The following is a 14,954-nucleotide window of genomic DNA, read 5'->3' as shown; positions in this document are numbered from 1 at the left end:
CGATCAGTCAGTCAATGATGTCCACGTCCGTGAGGGGGTACTTTCTACACTTGATATGTTACAGGTGGACGTACATGTAGTCTGCAAGACTTTTTTCCTGCTGCTGGGTCCAAGCGTTCACGTGGGAGACCCATTGGCGAAAAAGAAAAGGCTCGTCAAATTCCGATTTGACTGCTGCTGTCCATACGGTTTAGTATGAGTCTCATGCTGTCAGTGCAGTGCCATTCAAAGGCTCGTCTGCGGAGGCGCGATTTCGCAATGCTCAACGTCGCTGGGTTGTTCCAGGCTAAGTGGTCTCGCATCGACTCAATGGCAGCGAGCCAATCTTCGAAGCTTTCTGTCTCTTTGCCGGAGTGAGTCGGGAGCGTTGAAGTCAGGTCCAAGGTAGTAGTGATGTTCATCGGGTTTTTTGTTGGGAGGTGACGTGACCTGCCGTTCCAGGAGTCGTGCAATCATCTCGAGGGCTGATGCCATAACCGTCGTGATCGTAGTGCCCATTGCAGCGATTTCTATGACATGGTGCGGTCGGTGCGGTGTCAACAATGGTGGTTGCGAGGAAATCAGGGCAGTTGTCGTGACTTCATGAGACCTCGGTGGCTGTCGTTCGTCCAGCAATTTGTCGTCGCTGCCGCCCATTGAAGCCCTGCTCATCAAGGGGGTGGTTTCCTTGTTCTTCGTCGCCATGTTAGAAGTGATTGTCGGGAATCATAACGTGAAAACAAAAATAAAACATTTAATGAAAATGTTCGAAGAATATTTACAGAAAGGGAATTTAGCAAGTTCTTTTTGTCTGTGCTTTGCGATCGAATCTCCCTATTTAAGTCTCTGGGGTTCCCAGCTCAAACTTCCCTCAGAGCTCTTTCCTCCTCTCCGTTTCCTGTGCAGCAGGTTCGATTTTGGACATCCGCTTACGCTGCGCGGACGTGAGATCCGACACGATGGCGCCGTTGCCTGAGGTCTTGAGTTGAATTTCTCACACTTTTCCTGCGTATTTGTTGCTTACAAAATACAGTAGTTCTCCACAGCCAAGTAAGATTACATAATAAAACTGCAGTGTGAGTTGCTTCCTGTCTCATCTATAGGCCCCTAAAAGTGTTAACAATTGTTACATTTTCCCAGATTATATGCATTTTTACCATGCTTCCTTGAAAAGTGTACTAATGAGTTTCTACTGTAAGTAGTTCCCATTTATAATAAGATGCATATTTTCTTCATCAAAAGTGTGACAATACATGTAAACAAAAGAGTAATGGATGAATAAAACACTCTCGATAGCATCACTAATGTGTGTGTGTCAGTCCAATGCAAGTGAATTCACTATGAAAAGCCTACACAAATCATGAAGGCAAGACATGATCAAAAGTCACTTTGCGGAAAGTATTTTCCTAACGTGTTCTAGTATTCAACAGCTCATGTCCTTGGCGTCAAGTTAGGATGCTGGCACTGCCTCTGAAATGGCACACACGTGGGTGCTTGATTATTTAAAAATGACCGCATCTCCACGAGGTGGATGATGTTGATTCGGGCAAAGCTTTGGTGGTGCTGATCAAACAGATTTTTTAAGCATTTGACCGCAGCACCCTCTTGTCTATAAACGTTGAGCCAATGCATGCAAAGTTTAACGCGATTATATACGCATTTGACCGCAGCGCCCTTTCCTGTATAGACGTTGAGCGGCTGCATGCAACATATCATCCATGACGTCCCCAGCTCTTGAGTTACTACCACATCTCAGAGCCTCCTACTCGTCCCGCAGTCGTGGCCGAGTGGTTAAGGCGGTGGACTAGAAATCCATTGGGGTCTCCCCGCACAGGTTCAAATCCTGTCGATTGCGCAAACATTTTTTTTTTTTTCTTTTAAGAAGTCAGATGGGATAGCAATCGATGTGAGCACGGACGCCGGACAAGGCCATATCCTAAGGAGCTTCGCCCCTAAAATAGGTTCCAGCGCATACACAGACCTCACAGGGAAACCCTCTTGCTGGGGCTGGCGGGAAAAAAGCCAAAACTTTTCGGTGGCAAAAAAAAAAATGAAAAGAGAACACTTTTTTTGCACTAATATGGGAAAGGCGATGGTAACACAAAACATGATGCAGCACAGAGGTAGATGTAAAATGTGCCGAAAAAGTGAGAAAAAAAAAGTAACAATGGGAATGTGCCAGCACTGTGTGCAGTGAGTACAACTGGCAAAAAGGCACTAGAATTAACCCGCTGCGGCAAAGTGAACACGCCTGAACTGGCGTCTGTTTTCTTTCTCTGCATTTCTGTCTCTCTCTTTTTCTCTTGGGAAGAATGAAGCTAATTTTTTTAGCATCTACTAGAAAAGCACTGCTTTATGCATAAACACATAATCTGACCTGCGGGGCTAGGTAACTCCCATCAACTCAAACAAAACATTCAGCTAGCAGTGAACAGTTAGTGAAGAGACTAGCACTACGACAGCATTTTGCTTACAGTCGATATTTCATTTTCCATTTCAAGAGTGTGAAACCGGTTACTATAGGTGCCAGCCATATAAATGTTAAAATTCAACTTGTGTGCAGCACTTTACTCCACACATATTGCTGGATGCAATTTCAAGGGTTTGAGGGTGTTGACTTGGTGCATGGGTCCTGCTTTTACAGCGGAGCTGTTAAAGGGACACTGACACCCCCAAAATTTTTTTTTTTTTTTTTTGCCAGGCACTTTATTGTGGTGTTGGAGAACTACCCAATTAATATTTTGCAACAGAATAGCATATTTTTTTAATAAAGCCAAAAGACGCAACTGCTCGAAACCGAAACCTGACGGAGGGCGGAGAAGTGGAGAGAGAGGTGCGAGTGGCGGAAGTCACGTGGCTACACCCAACCGTGCGTCTTTTTTTTTTTTGTTTTTTTTTTTCTCCTCTTTGTAGCAGACGACACGACATGCAGCGTGCGATGCGGCGTGCGGGAACTGCTCGCCGTGTGATTTTTTTGCAGTTATGTTTGTTCCGCTCGTTGTTCTGTACTCCAAGATGAGTTGTTTTGTACATTGAGGAGTTGGAGATGAGTAGTGAGTGCCCGTGGTGAATTTTCATGATCGGCTCCGAAAAGAATACACCCAAGATGTTGCGTGAAGAGCTGGCTCACATGTCCTACATCCGAAAAAAAGTGGCATTGTGCGGCAGAGTTTCCGAAAGATCAACGGGATCGGGACCGATGGCTGGCTGCAATTCCTGTAGAACATATACGTACACCTCGGAAAGCGGACGCTACCTGATTTATATGCTCCTTGCATTTTGTGGAAAGTGATTACATTGAGTTCGCAGGTGTCAAAACGGAAATCCCAGGCCATTTAATTCAGCAAAGTATCGTCCACAACATTTGTTTGTTATTTTTTTTTTGTTTCTTCAGTGATGATTGTAAAAAAATGTAAACATCAGAAAATGTTTGAAAAAAAAAGAAAAAAGTTTCACAGGGGATCGAATTTGGTCCTACCGCGTGTGAACCGGACGTCTTTCCCACTGAGCTACAGGGGCATCTCTTCACCGGAGGATCTCTTTCCTTAGTAATAATTCAGCCGGTAAACTGTAAGTTGGAAAGTTTGCTGCCGATTTTTCTCTAGCAAAAGCACTCCCGGGTCGAAGTCGGGAAGCACCACGCCTTGGGGACATTCGCACCTAGTAAAGAAATCGTACGCCTGAATATTCAACTCGAAGTAGACACGTCGTGCTTGACGTTTGCGCGAGCGATGTCTTCAGCCATGAGAAGGGAGCGACGGCTCGGCGACGTCTTCGTGCAAATCGGCTTGGTGGTCGGGCGTGTCGTACGGGAAGAATACATATTCTTTTGATCAGTCCCAAATTTCTCTTTTAACGGTAGACAGAATTCGCCGGTACCGCGAACGACAGTTCTGAAATAGAGGCCCCACGCCCGTCGTCCGCTACCATCGCCGTCCCCACGAGTCCCACGATACGCGAAACGACGATCGCACAGAATGCTTCCGGTTGTCTGTGGAACTTTTTTTTTTCAATCAACGTATTTACAGCTTTTTAGAAGCCACAAAAAAACGGGTTTCATATTTTTTTTCTATTTTTAATACTGAGTGTGTGCCTTCAGTGACCCACGACTTTGATTAAATTTGGTGGTCGCATCGATACCTTAGAAAACGGCCCGTGACCGCGAAAAAGAGAGTGAGCGAGACTCGAACCGGCCAGTTCTTGATCGGCGGTTTTCGGGCGGAAAGAAACCGAATTTCGAGCCGCAAATTCTGTTCTGGGTAGTTGAGCTCTCATATGTCACGAACAACTAAAAACCTCGGCGAGCATAAATACCCTGTCAGTGTCCCTTTAAAGGCTAGTTACCCAAGGATCGTGTCCCCCGTGACAAAATGTTGACACAGAACTCTGGTTGCCGCTGTCAATCATAGATGGCGGTAGCTGTCCAGAGTGTTGTGTTTGCTGGTTGTCCGCTTGTCACTCTGGCTTGCCGACTTGCGGCTGGCCATTACTTTATTTCCACCATAGCAGTTTTGCTGGTCTTCCTTCTTCACCAAAGTGGAAAGGCTAAAAGTTTTTTTGTAATATCATACCTCTTCAAGCAATGGTAGACATTTCTCTAATTTTGGACAACTGTTGATGATCATGTGCTTTTGTGAGCTACTGATCACCACAGTGACATATAAAAAAAATGGGAAAACCACTCCATACAATCAACTTATGGATTGTGTACATGAAATGTGTATGACTACCACTAAGGCACACACAACATACTAGCATGTAAGACTGATAACAACGGAGATGCTACTCAATGGTACTCTCATTTCATACTGACGACTTTGAATAAGTTAGCCCTGTGTGCCTTTTTGCCTAATCAGGGGCATGCTCCATTCGTTAGATTTCTTTCATCTCCAAAATACATGTCTCCAGTAAAGCTCTGCAAATGCATACACCCTCTCCCTTAAACTTGTTTCTCGCCATCACCACTTTCCAAGGGCACGACCAGCAATGTCAGCACCTACCTTTGCACATAGTTAGTCTTTTTTAACAATTTTCTTTAAAGCATTGCCATCAAAAGCAATGAAAACCGATATATAGCTGCAAGATGCTAATCTGTTCTGATAAGCGAAGGCGTGTTCGGCTGCCCCACATTTGTAGTTCGCTGACAACCCCGACTTCCCAGATGGCCCTCGTTACTCGAAAAAAGGTCCCTTCTTTATGTAGCCCGCATGCACATTGCAAGCAGCTTTGATACAGCAGTGAAGAAACATGCAGGGGAAAAACAATACATGGCTAAGGATAAAAGAGACATTGCTAGTCAGAGGTACTCACAGTTCCTGCCATGGCCCCAGCAGCAAAGCTGAACATGAATGTTGGTTCGGTCTGCTTGCACTGTCGCTTTAAAAGTTCATACATAGTCCAGTAGATGCCTAATACCAACAGAAGAAAAATTTTGAGGCAGAGTCAGGTTTCAGTAGTTGGAAAGTCAATCAACATAATATGCACTGCAATACTTAAATGGACTGCTTAAAAGCGGACACTGCCCAGAAAAAAAAAAATTTCTGCAAAAAAAGTTGATTTTGTAAAATGACATATTTACATCCATTAACATCTGGAGAGTATTCCCAAAAAGTTTAATTTACACTGCATAATTAATTTTTTATAAATTATTTTCTGTCCAACAAAGATTTTGTAAAATGACATATTTACATCCATTAACATCTGGAGAGTATTCCCAAAAAGTTTAATTTACACTGCATAATTAATTTTTTATAAATTATTTTCTGTCCAACAAAGATTTTGTAAAATGACATATTTACATCCATTAACATCTGGAGAGTATTCCCAAAAAGTTTAATTTACACTGCATAATTAATTTTTTATAAATTATTTTCTGTCCAACAAAGCTAAAGAAAAGGTAGGGTTCAGAGCACTTTGAACGGATTTATCTCCGTTCCACTTTTTGGTATAAATTTCATTCTAGTCAACATATCGTTTGATAATAGCAAAACGGGGAAGGCTCATTCTTCCCTTTTCCTGACTAAAATTTAATAAGGAATGCGGCTATGGAAATGTTTTTGTCACTTTACAGATGTCTTTTATAAAAAATGTTGACATTTTGTCAAAGACACAGACAACCAAAAAGTTGACCAAGTTTGCAGAAGAGAAAATTTATAGAAATAAATTACTCTCTACAAAAAAAACGTTCCATAGCCGCACCCTCTAGGCATTCTGATACATATCTAGCGAATAAAAATCTTTAATATTGTGATAGTTTTCCAACGATAGATTAACTAAACAATGAGGGCGTGTTGCTGATAGAAGCTGCTCTAATCTCCTTCCCATTTTACCGACAGGCCTAAAATTTTTTTATACACCGTCTAGCATAATCACCAGCCTACCCTGCAAATTTCATTCATTTTATGACAAGGGTTCAAAAGTTGACCCCCTTAGGGGGTGTGTCCCCTCAACAGAAAGCGTCCCTGAACAACCCCAATTCTGTAGTCATGCCATCACACGAGATATAGATTTGCAAAGCTTGCAAGTCAGTTAAAGTGCTCTCATTCACTTTCATATTAATCATTCTAAAGTTTTCGTTCCCATGTAGCAGCTAGCAAACATCATTTTTAATGCCACCAAGTTTCTTTGCTTTTTTTAAGCCCCACTTTTATCTAGTAGATCTAATCTCCTTGAGACTATACATATGAAAACACATGCAAGAGTATTGCCAAAAGCTAAAAATCTCTGACTCCCTTGAATTGCTATCTTTTACCATGCTTAGCCCACAAGATATCAAGCGATTCTGCTTGATATCTGTATACTCAGAGATGTAAAACCTGTTACTTTTTACCTCGCCACTTACATGATGATAGCTCAGTGGTTGACCAACACCGCCTAGAATACTAGTCAAAGACCGTGCACTAGAATTTCAATGTCATCACAGTGAGATTGAGCAAAGACACGGATTGGACAAGAGTGCAGGATCAGGCCAGTGTTGTGATACAAATATACTGCGATACTATTTCAGAAATACATTGTGTATTTATATTTCTGTACCGAGATACAACTTTGCACCTGCATCTTGTATTCCTGTACTGATATACATTTTTGGGTGCATTCCAGATATTTTGATACTATTCGGGGCCAATGTGTAGGTTGTCCCAAGTCACCAGGCTCGATCTCAAATGGGTCGAAAAGCATTGACGCCTGCACGTAGCAATCTAAACTTTTCGTTTAAAGGTGTATTTCACAGGTCGGTTTTTTCCTAGCGGTTTTTAACGGCTCAATATTCATAAGGTGAAAAACACCGAAACATTGCTGGAAAGGATCTGTTATGAAAAAGCGTTTTAGACTACCAGTGTGGTACTGTGATGCGCCAGCATGCATTGCGAACACTGGGAAATATTGCACTATACATTGCACGCCCACCAATAAGCCTCGTTCAGTCTGTACCAATGGTGCGTCTACACCTGCGGATCCGCACAGGCGGATAGTAAATTTTGAAGCCGGGTGGCGAAATCGACTGTCATTGGGGAGAAATCTGGATGTGGGTCCCGGACTGGTTCAAATTTTCCGCCAGCAATGAATCGACTTCGCTACCCAGCTCCAAAATCCACTTTCCACCTGCACGGATCCGTCGCGAATCCGGAAGTGGAAACGCGCCATTAGGACTGCGGCATGACGAAATGCAAGCGTGATAACATGGCGACGTGCCACAGCCTGCCGCAGTCCAACGACAGATCTGACAAACGGTTCGCCCAAAGACGCGTGTCGAGGCAGACGACCTAACAGATTGAAAGAAGAAACAAGCTTGACCGGCCAGTGCACTCAGCATCCAGATGGTTGAAGTACCAGGGTATGATGTGTGCTCAGAAAAACCAGTGACTTAGAAGCATTCTGAAGTGGCCCAACCGCTGCACAATCACTTCTCATCTCAGTGCAATGAAACCGCAGAGTGATACAAGCGTTTCACGCGAAATAAGCGACTGGGCATGTCGGCAAGGGAAGTAATTCTCGAGACATGGAAGATTCCAGACAAAGGAAACGATGCAGCCATGCAGGACCGTACGCTGCAGGACTGCATTGTGTGCGGGCTTTGAGATCCGGGAGTGTGCCGCAAGCTGCTCGCCGAGCCACCTTAGCGAGGCAGGAAGCAGAAGGCGATGCCCTGGTACCCGAAATGGCCGCAGCCAACGTCTAGCAAATGGAGCAGCGACCACAGAACACGCACCATGACTGGGAAGTCCATACCCCCTGTGGGCGACAACAAGGATTCTGGCGGAAGTAGAAAGAATGGAACCACAAGCACAAAGAGAAAGTGTGAAAGGAGTTATAAGGCCGGCCACGTAGCAAGGAATTGTCCTTTTTGGAGCCCGCCGTGCTCCCAATGCCAACAACAAGTGCTGGGCATCTTGCTAGAAGGAGGTGCCAGACAGTGACTTCTATGACCTGGGCACTGTTGGATTGATTGCACTAACCTAGTCAAACCGTCTTATTGAGTGCTTGACTGTGAAGGAGTGTTCTTGAAGATGCAACTTGACACTGAAGCTTTTGTGCTCATCACTGCATAGCCTACCTGTCTCTCAAGTATATCAAAACAGTTTGCCAAGGCTACGCGGGACACGTACGTCTCTTCGCCGACGACTGTGTAATTTATAGACCTATTAATTCAAACCACGATAATCAAATTTTGCAGAATGACCTCGCACTTATAACTCAGTGGTGCCACAAATGGCAAATGACTTTAAACTTTAATAAATGTAAATCTCTATCATTCACCCGCAGTTCACATATTTCATCCTTTTCTTATCACCTTTCCACTATCCCAGTAGCTACCTGTTCCTCATATAAATACCTAGGCGTTCACCTGACCTCTGATCTGTCATGGACTACTCACATAAATGCTGTCACTGCCGATGCTAACCGTACTCTCGGATTTCTTCGCCGTAACCTCAGACTAGCTACACCTTCAGTAAAACTACTAGCTTATACGACCTTGGTCAGATCTAAACTTGAATTTGCTTCATCCATATGGTCACCATGGCAATCATATCTAACTAACAACCTTGAATCCGTTCAAAACAGAGGTCTTCGTTTTATTTACTCTGACTACTCCCCATACACTAGCATATCAGGATTACGCAAATCAGCTAACCTTGACTTACTTCCTTTACGTCGAAGGGTGTCACGTCTCACTCTTCTTCACAAAATCTTTTACCATAACAACCATCTAAAAGATTCTCTACTATCACCTCCCTACCGTATTTTCCCTCGTTTTGACCACTCATGTAAACTGCGCTCAATTACTTTGTCATCTGTCTCCTATAAAATGTCGACTTTACCATCTGCTATTGACGATTGGAACTCATTACCTGACCTCATTGTAAACATGACTGACACTAACAAGTTTGCTGCAGCCGTTAACCTCTTTCTGTCTGAAATACAAGTATAGGTTACAGCGTGTTTTTTATTAACTATTTTGTTGATGTTTTTAGTGTGTTCACTCCCTTGTATATTGCCCCCTGGGGCCCTCAAGGAAAATAAATGATGATAAATGAAATGATGATTGCTGCAGCTCTCCTGTTTCCTGGGCAAGCTAACCGTATGAGGGCATTTGAAAATTCAAGTTTTGTTACAAGGCCAGGAAAAAGTGGGCACACTGATAGCAGTGGGATGTCCTGGACCAAATCTATCTGGGCGAGACCTCACCCAGGCGTTCCAGCTGGGGGGAGTGCCAGCATTCAATATGAAGGAAGTTCAGGTGAGCGTTCTTGACCTATATGCTCCAAAAACCGGGATGACATCCAGGGGTGCTCTTCAAATTTACAGGGTTATCCGAGCCAGGCCCATTGTTTGTTAAAAAACTTCCCATTAGCCTAAAAATATGGGCAGATGCCCTCCCACAGTATCGCGAGGCTCGCACAGTGCCATAGAAGCCGCGGATCAAAGTGGCCAACAAACTCGCCCCTGCCCAGCTCAAAATGAGACACCACTCGTCCTCGCGACCGAGAGAAATGTGGATACCCGACTGTGTGCCAATTTAAAGGGGCACTGACACATCAAAATCATGTTTTTTTTATTGTTTGAAACAATTGAAAACAATGCCGGGACATTACCCTCAAAATTCGAAACTTGGGAATCCAGTACAGTATAGACCACTTACAACATAACCGCTTATAGTGCAGGAACGGGTATAACACGTTTTTTTTAAACCACCGGTTCGCCTCCCATTGAACTGCATGTAATTACATACCGCTTAAAATGCAGGCGCGCGAAGGGAAATACCGGTTATAGTGCGGTTTCTGGAACAGCCCGCCGACCGCGCCGATGACCGGCGCAGCGAGCACGCTTCCCTGTGCGACACTAGATAACAGCGCTGACGGCGCTAGCCGCAAGCGGCACAAGGATGTTGCTCGAAGAAGCGGGGAGAAGCGAAGAGAGAGGCTTTAGTTGCAATAGCGACGGAGGGACGCACGCACGTGTCGTTCACGTGCGTGCGTCCCTCCGCTGCGTTGGAAAACATAAGTGCCTGTGGCACTTATGTTTTCCAACACACTAAATACTAACCACTAAATAAGTGCCTGTGGCAACAATTGCGATGCTTTCCAGCCTGATTTCCATTCATATTTCTGCCTGCAACTTTCTAAATGCGCGGGTTGTCCAGATTTTCGTAACTGGTGCGAGTTGCAACAATAAAAAAATTCTCTAGCTAGTGCTGCACATCTTGGTCGTCTCGGTTCTTTATTGGTCTATACCAAAATGTAATCAACAAAAAAAGCTGCTTGAAGCTCTGTACTTTTTTCACCTATTACGTCCAAGCTGATCACATTTTTTGTGATTATATTTCTATTACGTTACTAGAGCCTCACACACTAACTCTTGAGTGTGAGATGCAAAATTAACATTAGATACCCAGAAACCCGTCGCAGGTGCCCTGAAGTCGCTGACACAGATTTTGAGGAATGTATTCGGAGAAGTATTTGGAGGAGACCAATACATTCGGTTGTATTTGTATCTTGTACTTAAATGCTTTTTTGGAAATGTAATTAGATTTGTAATTAAATACATTTTTGACGAAGTATTTTGTATTTGTATTTCGATATATATTTGCATGTATTTTGGCCATCCCTGCTCTCAGGGCTCCTGAGAGTCGAGTTTCCTTCGCGCCTCTGCTGCGTCTGCCCCGAAACGTGTGTCCGCGACTCGCAGCGAGGAAAGAAGGGCGCCGGCGTCGAGGGGAACTACCGCACCGAGAAACCGGTCTCCTGCGCGAGTGCAGTGCTGCCTATCGCTTCGAGCAGACGACGGTGCCCCGGCGGTGTCACAACCGAAACTACGATACACAGACACCAAACCCAGTTGTTTTGACCGTTTGACGATTTCCTTTTCGAAGTCTGAGAGGTCGTCGGGCATTTATAAAAGGCCACTTTGTCCGACTCCCCAACTCACCGATCATCCTGAGAGCTACATGCATCGTGCGCCGCCATGTTTTTCAAGGGAGGATAAAAACCCAGAAGGCGACATAGTAACGGACTCTGATTTTTGGTATTTCAAAAAGAAGGGCAGTAGTGCATTTGCAATTGCGTTAAAAAACATGTTTTACGATTGCCGTTATTAAATGTTATAGAAATGTCGCCTACAAAACTTCAAAATGTCATGATTTTTGATGTCACCAATCAAAAGAAGCGAGGAGGTGACGAGCGGGAGAGAAAAACGCCAAAAATAAAAAGGCGCGCCCACGCGTGAAAAATTGTTTTTTTGCAATGCGGTATTTTTTTTTTTGTCTACGACTACAACATGCATCGTTTTAGTCAATAAAAAAAATACGACCTTTGGGGTGGCAGCAGGGCCGTAACCAGGGGGGGGGGGGTTAGGGGGTTCCGACCCCCCCCCCCCCCCCCCCCCCCCCCCCCCGAAATTTTTTTCTGGGTACGGCCCTGGTCGGTGCACTTGCAGCCAGCCGATTTTAATCTCCACCTCTGCGCACGCGCAGTGGCACCGGTCGGGTACCGGATACCAAACCGGGACCGGTTCTTCGGTTTGCTATAACTCTCCATTATATGCCACCGATGCACATGATTCATAGGCGAAAATAAGACAAAATGGCCGCCGTTGTCCCCGAAAACCCCCCCCGAAATTTTTTTCTGGGTACGGCCCTGGGTGGCAGTGCCCCTTTAAAGTCACATTGTCTGCAGACAAGAGCAGTATCTGTTGCCCAGAACTCAAGACATTTTTTTTTTTTTTAACTTTAATGTCGGGGAAGTTCTGAGTACTATTAACCAGAAGGATGCAAGCTTCCATTAGATGCTGTCAACTGGCAACTAACCGGGGCAAAAACACAGGAGGGCTTGTTCATTTTTAACCTTTCCAGAGGCAAATGGAAGCAGTGCAGCAGGGAGTGCCCGGAGTTCAAGCATACTTGGATGACATCATCGTCGCTGGAAAGGGATCCTATTCCTTACGTTAAACTCTTCACCATGAACGCACAATTGTTTTGGATTTTATGGTAGACGTTCTGACGCCTCGCTGGCAGATGCTCCAACTTCCTACTCCCTACTCATAATGCCAGGGTTTGATTTGTGTTAGTAGTGGTATTTTTGGTACTAGGTAACTTTGACAGCTATTCAGGAATTCTCCAGTCTTATTGTAGCACTTGTAGTGCTTGCCAGCACAGAATGTTCTCAACTGCCGGCTACACAACGGAAAGCCAAGGTGGCTGTGGACATTCCATCATCCCTTCGTCGGCAATGCAGGATTTTCAGGCAGAAATGTACACTATTAAACATTGATTTTCGGTTTTGACACAAGTCTGCTTTCCTATTTGCCCCCCTTATGTATCTATCCAGGTTAGATTACTAAGACACTGATGTTTCTGTCAGCTTAAAAGGGGCGTGGTGTGGCAGGTTAGGAATGCAAGCCAGTGTACGGGTCACTTACACGAGAAAGGAACATCCCGTAAAAGCGTGGGTCCAAGTCCAGTGTACAAAGAGAGAACGCCCCTTGCGTTGACGAGGCTCCTCACCGCTTGCCCTATCTCTGCGTCATCATAGGATCAAAGGAAGTATTTGTCAAGGTTACATGCACTGCACATAGCTTGCAACCACAAATTGATGGCTATGCAATGTCATCTTGAAGCACCACACCACTATAAAAGCCCATTTCCAGCACTCAAATTAAAGCGCATCATTCTCCGAGTTCTTGTTCCCCAAATTTTGAGGCATGCTCAGAATACGAGTGAGATAGGTTACCGATGAATTGTGCCTCGTGAAGATAAAATCATTGAAAAAAGTGAAGTGCCAATCTGGCCTTCGCATGGCAAACAGGGTCCGAGAGAGTTTAGGAACTCCCTGCAACGGAGTGCATATGACTTCCACGGACTAGTGTGGATAAAAGTGTTCCGACTACAAAATTTGTTACGAATTATTTATTCAATTCATGAGGACACTGTTCAGTTAACTAGAATGGGTGAAAAAAGTAAATAGAGTTTAGGGTATATGGACAAGAACAGTAAAGACAAGAGTACATACAAACAGACCACTGTATTTTGATGTCATACAAGGTTACATGACACATCTCAACTGCACCTGTCAATAAAAAAAAATTTACAGCAAACAGAGGTCACAGACTTTGCATATACAAATGCATGTTCGCAATAAATATATGCAAATGGCTTTTTCCTCAAAAATAAGGCATCTCATTAGAGAAAGCTCAACATGCTAGCTGCTCGCATATGCAATTTTTCTGTCAATATTAGCAATATGTAAGTATTCAAATGTCAAGCATAGATCTATTAGAATAGCAGAAAGCAACCAACCCCTAAAAGTTGTCTACCATGTAAAATTAAGGGGTTTTACATGCCAAAGAGGAGGACTGAGGTTTAACTTAGACCACCTGGTGATCTTGTGAAGTACAATCGAAAGCTAGGTTACACGGCGCCCTCTTTGCATTAGGCCTCCGTCGGATTGTGGGCACTCAGGCCAGCATAGGCGCAGACTACGGGGGGGCATCGAAGCTAGGGCTCGTGCCCCCCCCCCCCGAGCCCGGGTCATGATCCTTACCGAGACGCTGTTTACGCACCATGTAACGAGTTTCTAGCAGTGGCACGTAAACAAAATAATGCCCACGTTGCCTTTATTGACAAAATACATGAAAAATGGAATCCGAGCGTTTTTTCGAGGGGGAAGGGGGGGGGGGGGGGGGGGGGGTTTTCCTGCTTGCACGGAAAAGCACCCCCCCCCCTCCCCAAAGAACTTCTCAGTCGCCCGCCCGCCCGCCCGCCTGCTCAGACATATTATAATAGGATCAGATGGACTGACAAATGTTTCTTACCAAGGTAGCTGAGCCTCTTGGACTGCATCTTTGTTCTAACCATCTCCAGTGGACTGATGAGAGTTGCTGAGAACACTAGACACCACAGTAGAAAAACCAAAAGAAAAAAAAAATGTATAGGAAATATTTACAAGATGCCAAGCAGAACAACTTGCTTGTTTTACACACTACAAAATTCAAATAAATGTTGAAAATACAATGCTATTTATGAAGTAAATTCAGGGTTCAAGTCTGCAGTATCGCATAAACAAAAATAGACTTGCAAACTGTAAGTTAATAAGTAAAAAAAAAAGAAAAAAGGTACACAATCAGCTTATTTAATGGTGTTTCATTGTTTCTATTTGTAACACAGATGCAGAAACAAACGTGCAGATCAGGCACGTAGCCAAAGGAGGGGCCCATGGGTGCCTGGGCACCCTCCCTTCGCCTCTCCTCCCCCTCCTCCTCTCCCCACTCCCCCTCATACAGTGTTTTGTCATGGGTTGGCCCCCTCTCCGAAACAAAATCCTGGCTATGTGCTTGGTGCAGATATATGCTGGAATGGTCGGCAACTAAATAAAAGCTTTTGCAGAAAATAGCCTTTGGATATGGATCCGAATGAAATTGATAAAAAGCTATTTAACAATTGTCACCCTTTTATCTTATATTCAAAACCCTGCTACAATATG

At 44.3% G+C, this 14,954-nt stretch overlaps 1 protein-coding gene and 1 non-coding gene across 2 annotated transcripts in view; one reads left to right on the top strand and one right to left on the bottom strand.

The window, feature by feature from the left end:
• LOC8031629 (solute carrier family 25 member 40) overlaps positions 1–14,954 on the bottom strand; it is a 42,719-nt gene that overhangs the window by 19,289 nt on the left and 8,476 nt on the right. The window contains exons 5-7 of the mRNA XM_029982190.3: positions 14,287–14,361; positions 12,895–12,993; positions 5,290–5,387 (exon numbers count right to left, since the gene is read on the bottom strand). Of these exons, the coding sequence (XP_029838050.2) occupies positions 5,290–5,387; positions 12,895–12,993; positions 14,287–14,361 (272 nt within the window). The remainder of the gene's footprint in view (positions 1–5,289; positions 5,388–12,894; positions 12,994–14,286; positions 14,362–14,954) is intronic.
• Trnas-aga lies at positions 1,753–1,834 on the top strand. The gene has a single exon. It is a non-coding gene; the product is annotated as a tRNA-Ser (tRNA).

Source organism: Ixodes scapularis, unplaced genomic scaffold (genome assembly GCF_016920785.2).
Source record: "Ixodes scapularis isolate PalLabHiFi unplaced genomic scaffold, ASM1692078v2 PGA_scaffold0__279_contigs__length_252992795, whole genome shotgun sequence".
Classification (NCBI taxonomy): Eukaryota; Metazoa; Arthropoda; class Arachnida; order Ixodida; family Ixodidae; genus Ixodes; species Ixodes scapularis.
This window is presented reverse-complemented; position numbering and strand designations above follow the sequence as displayed.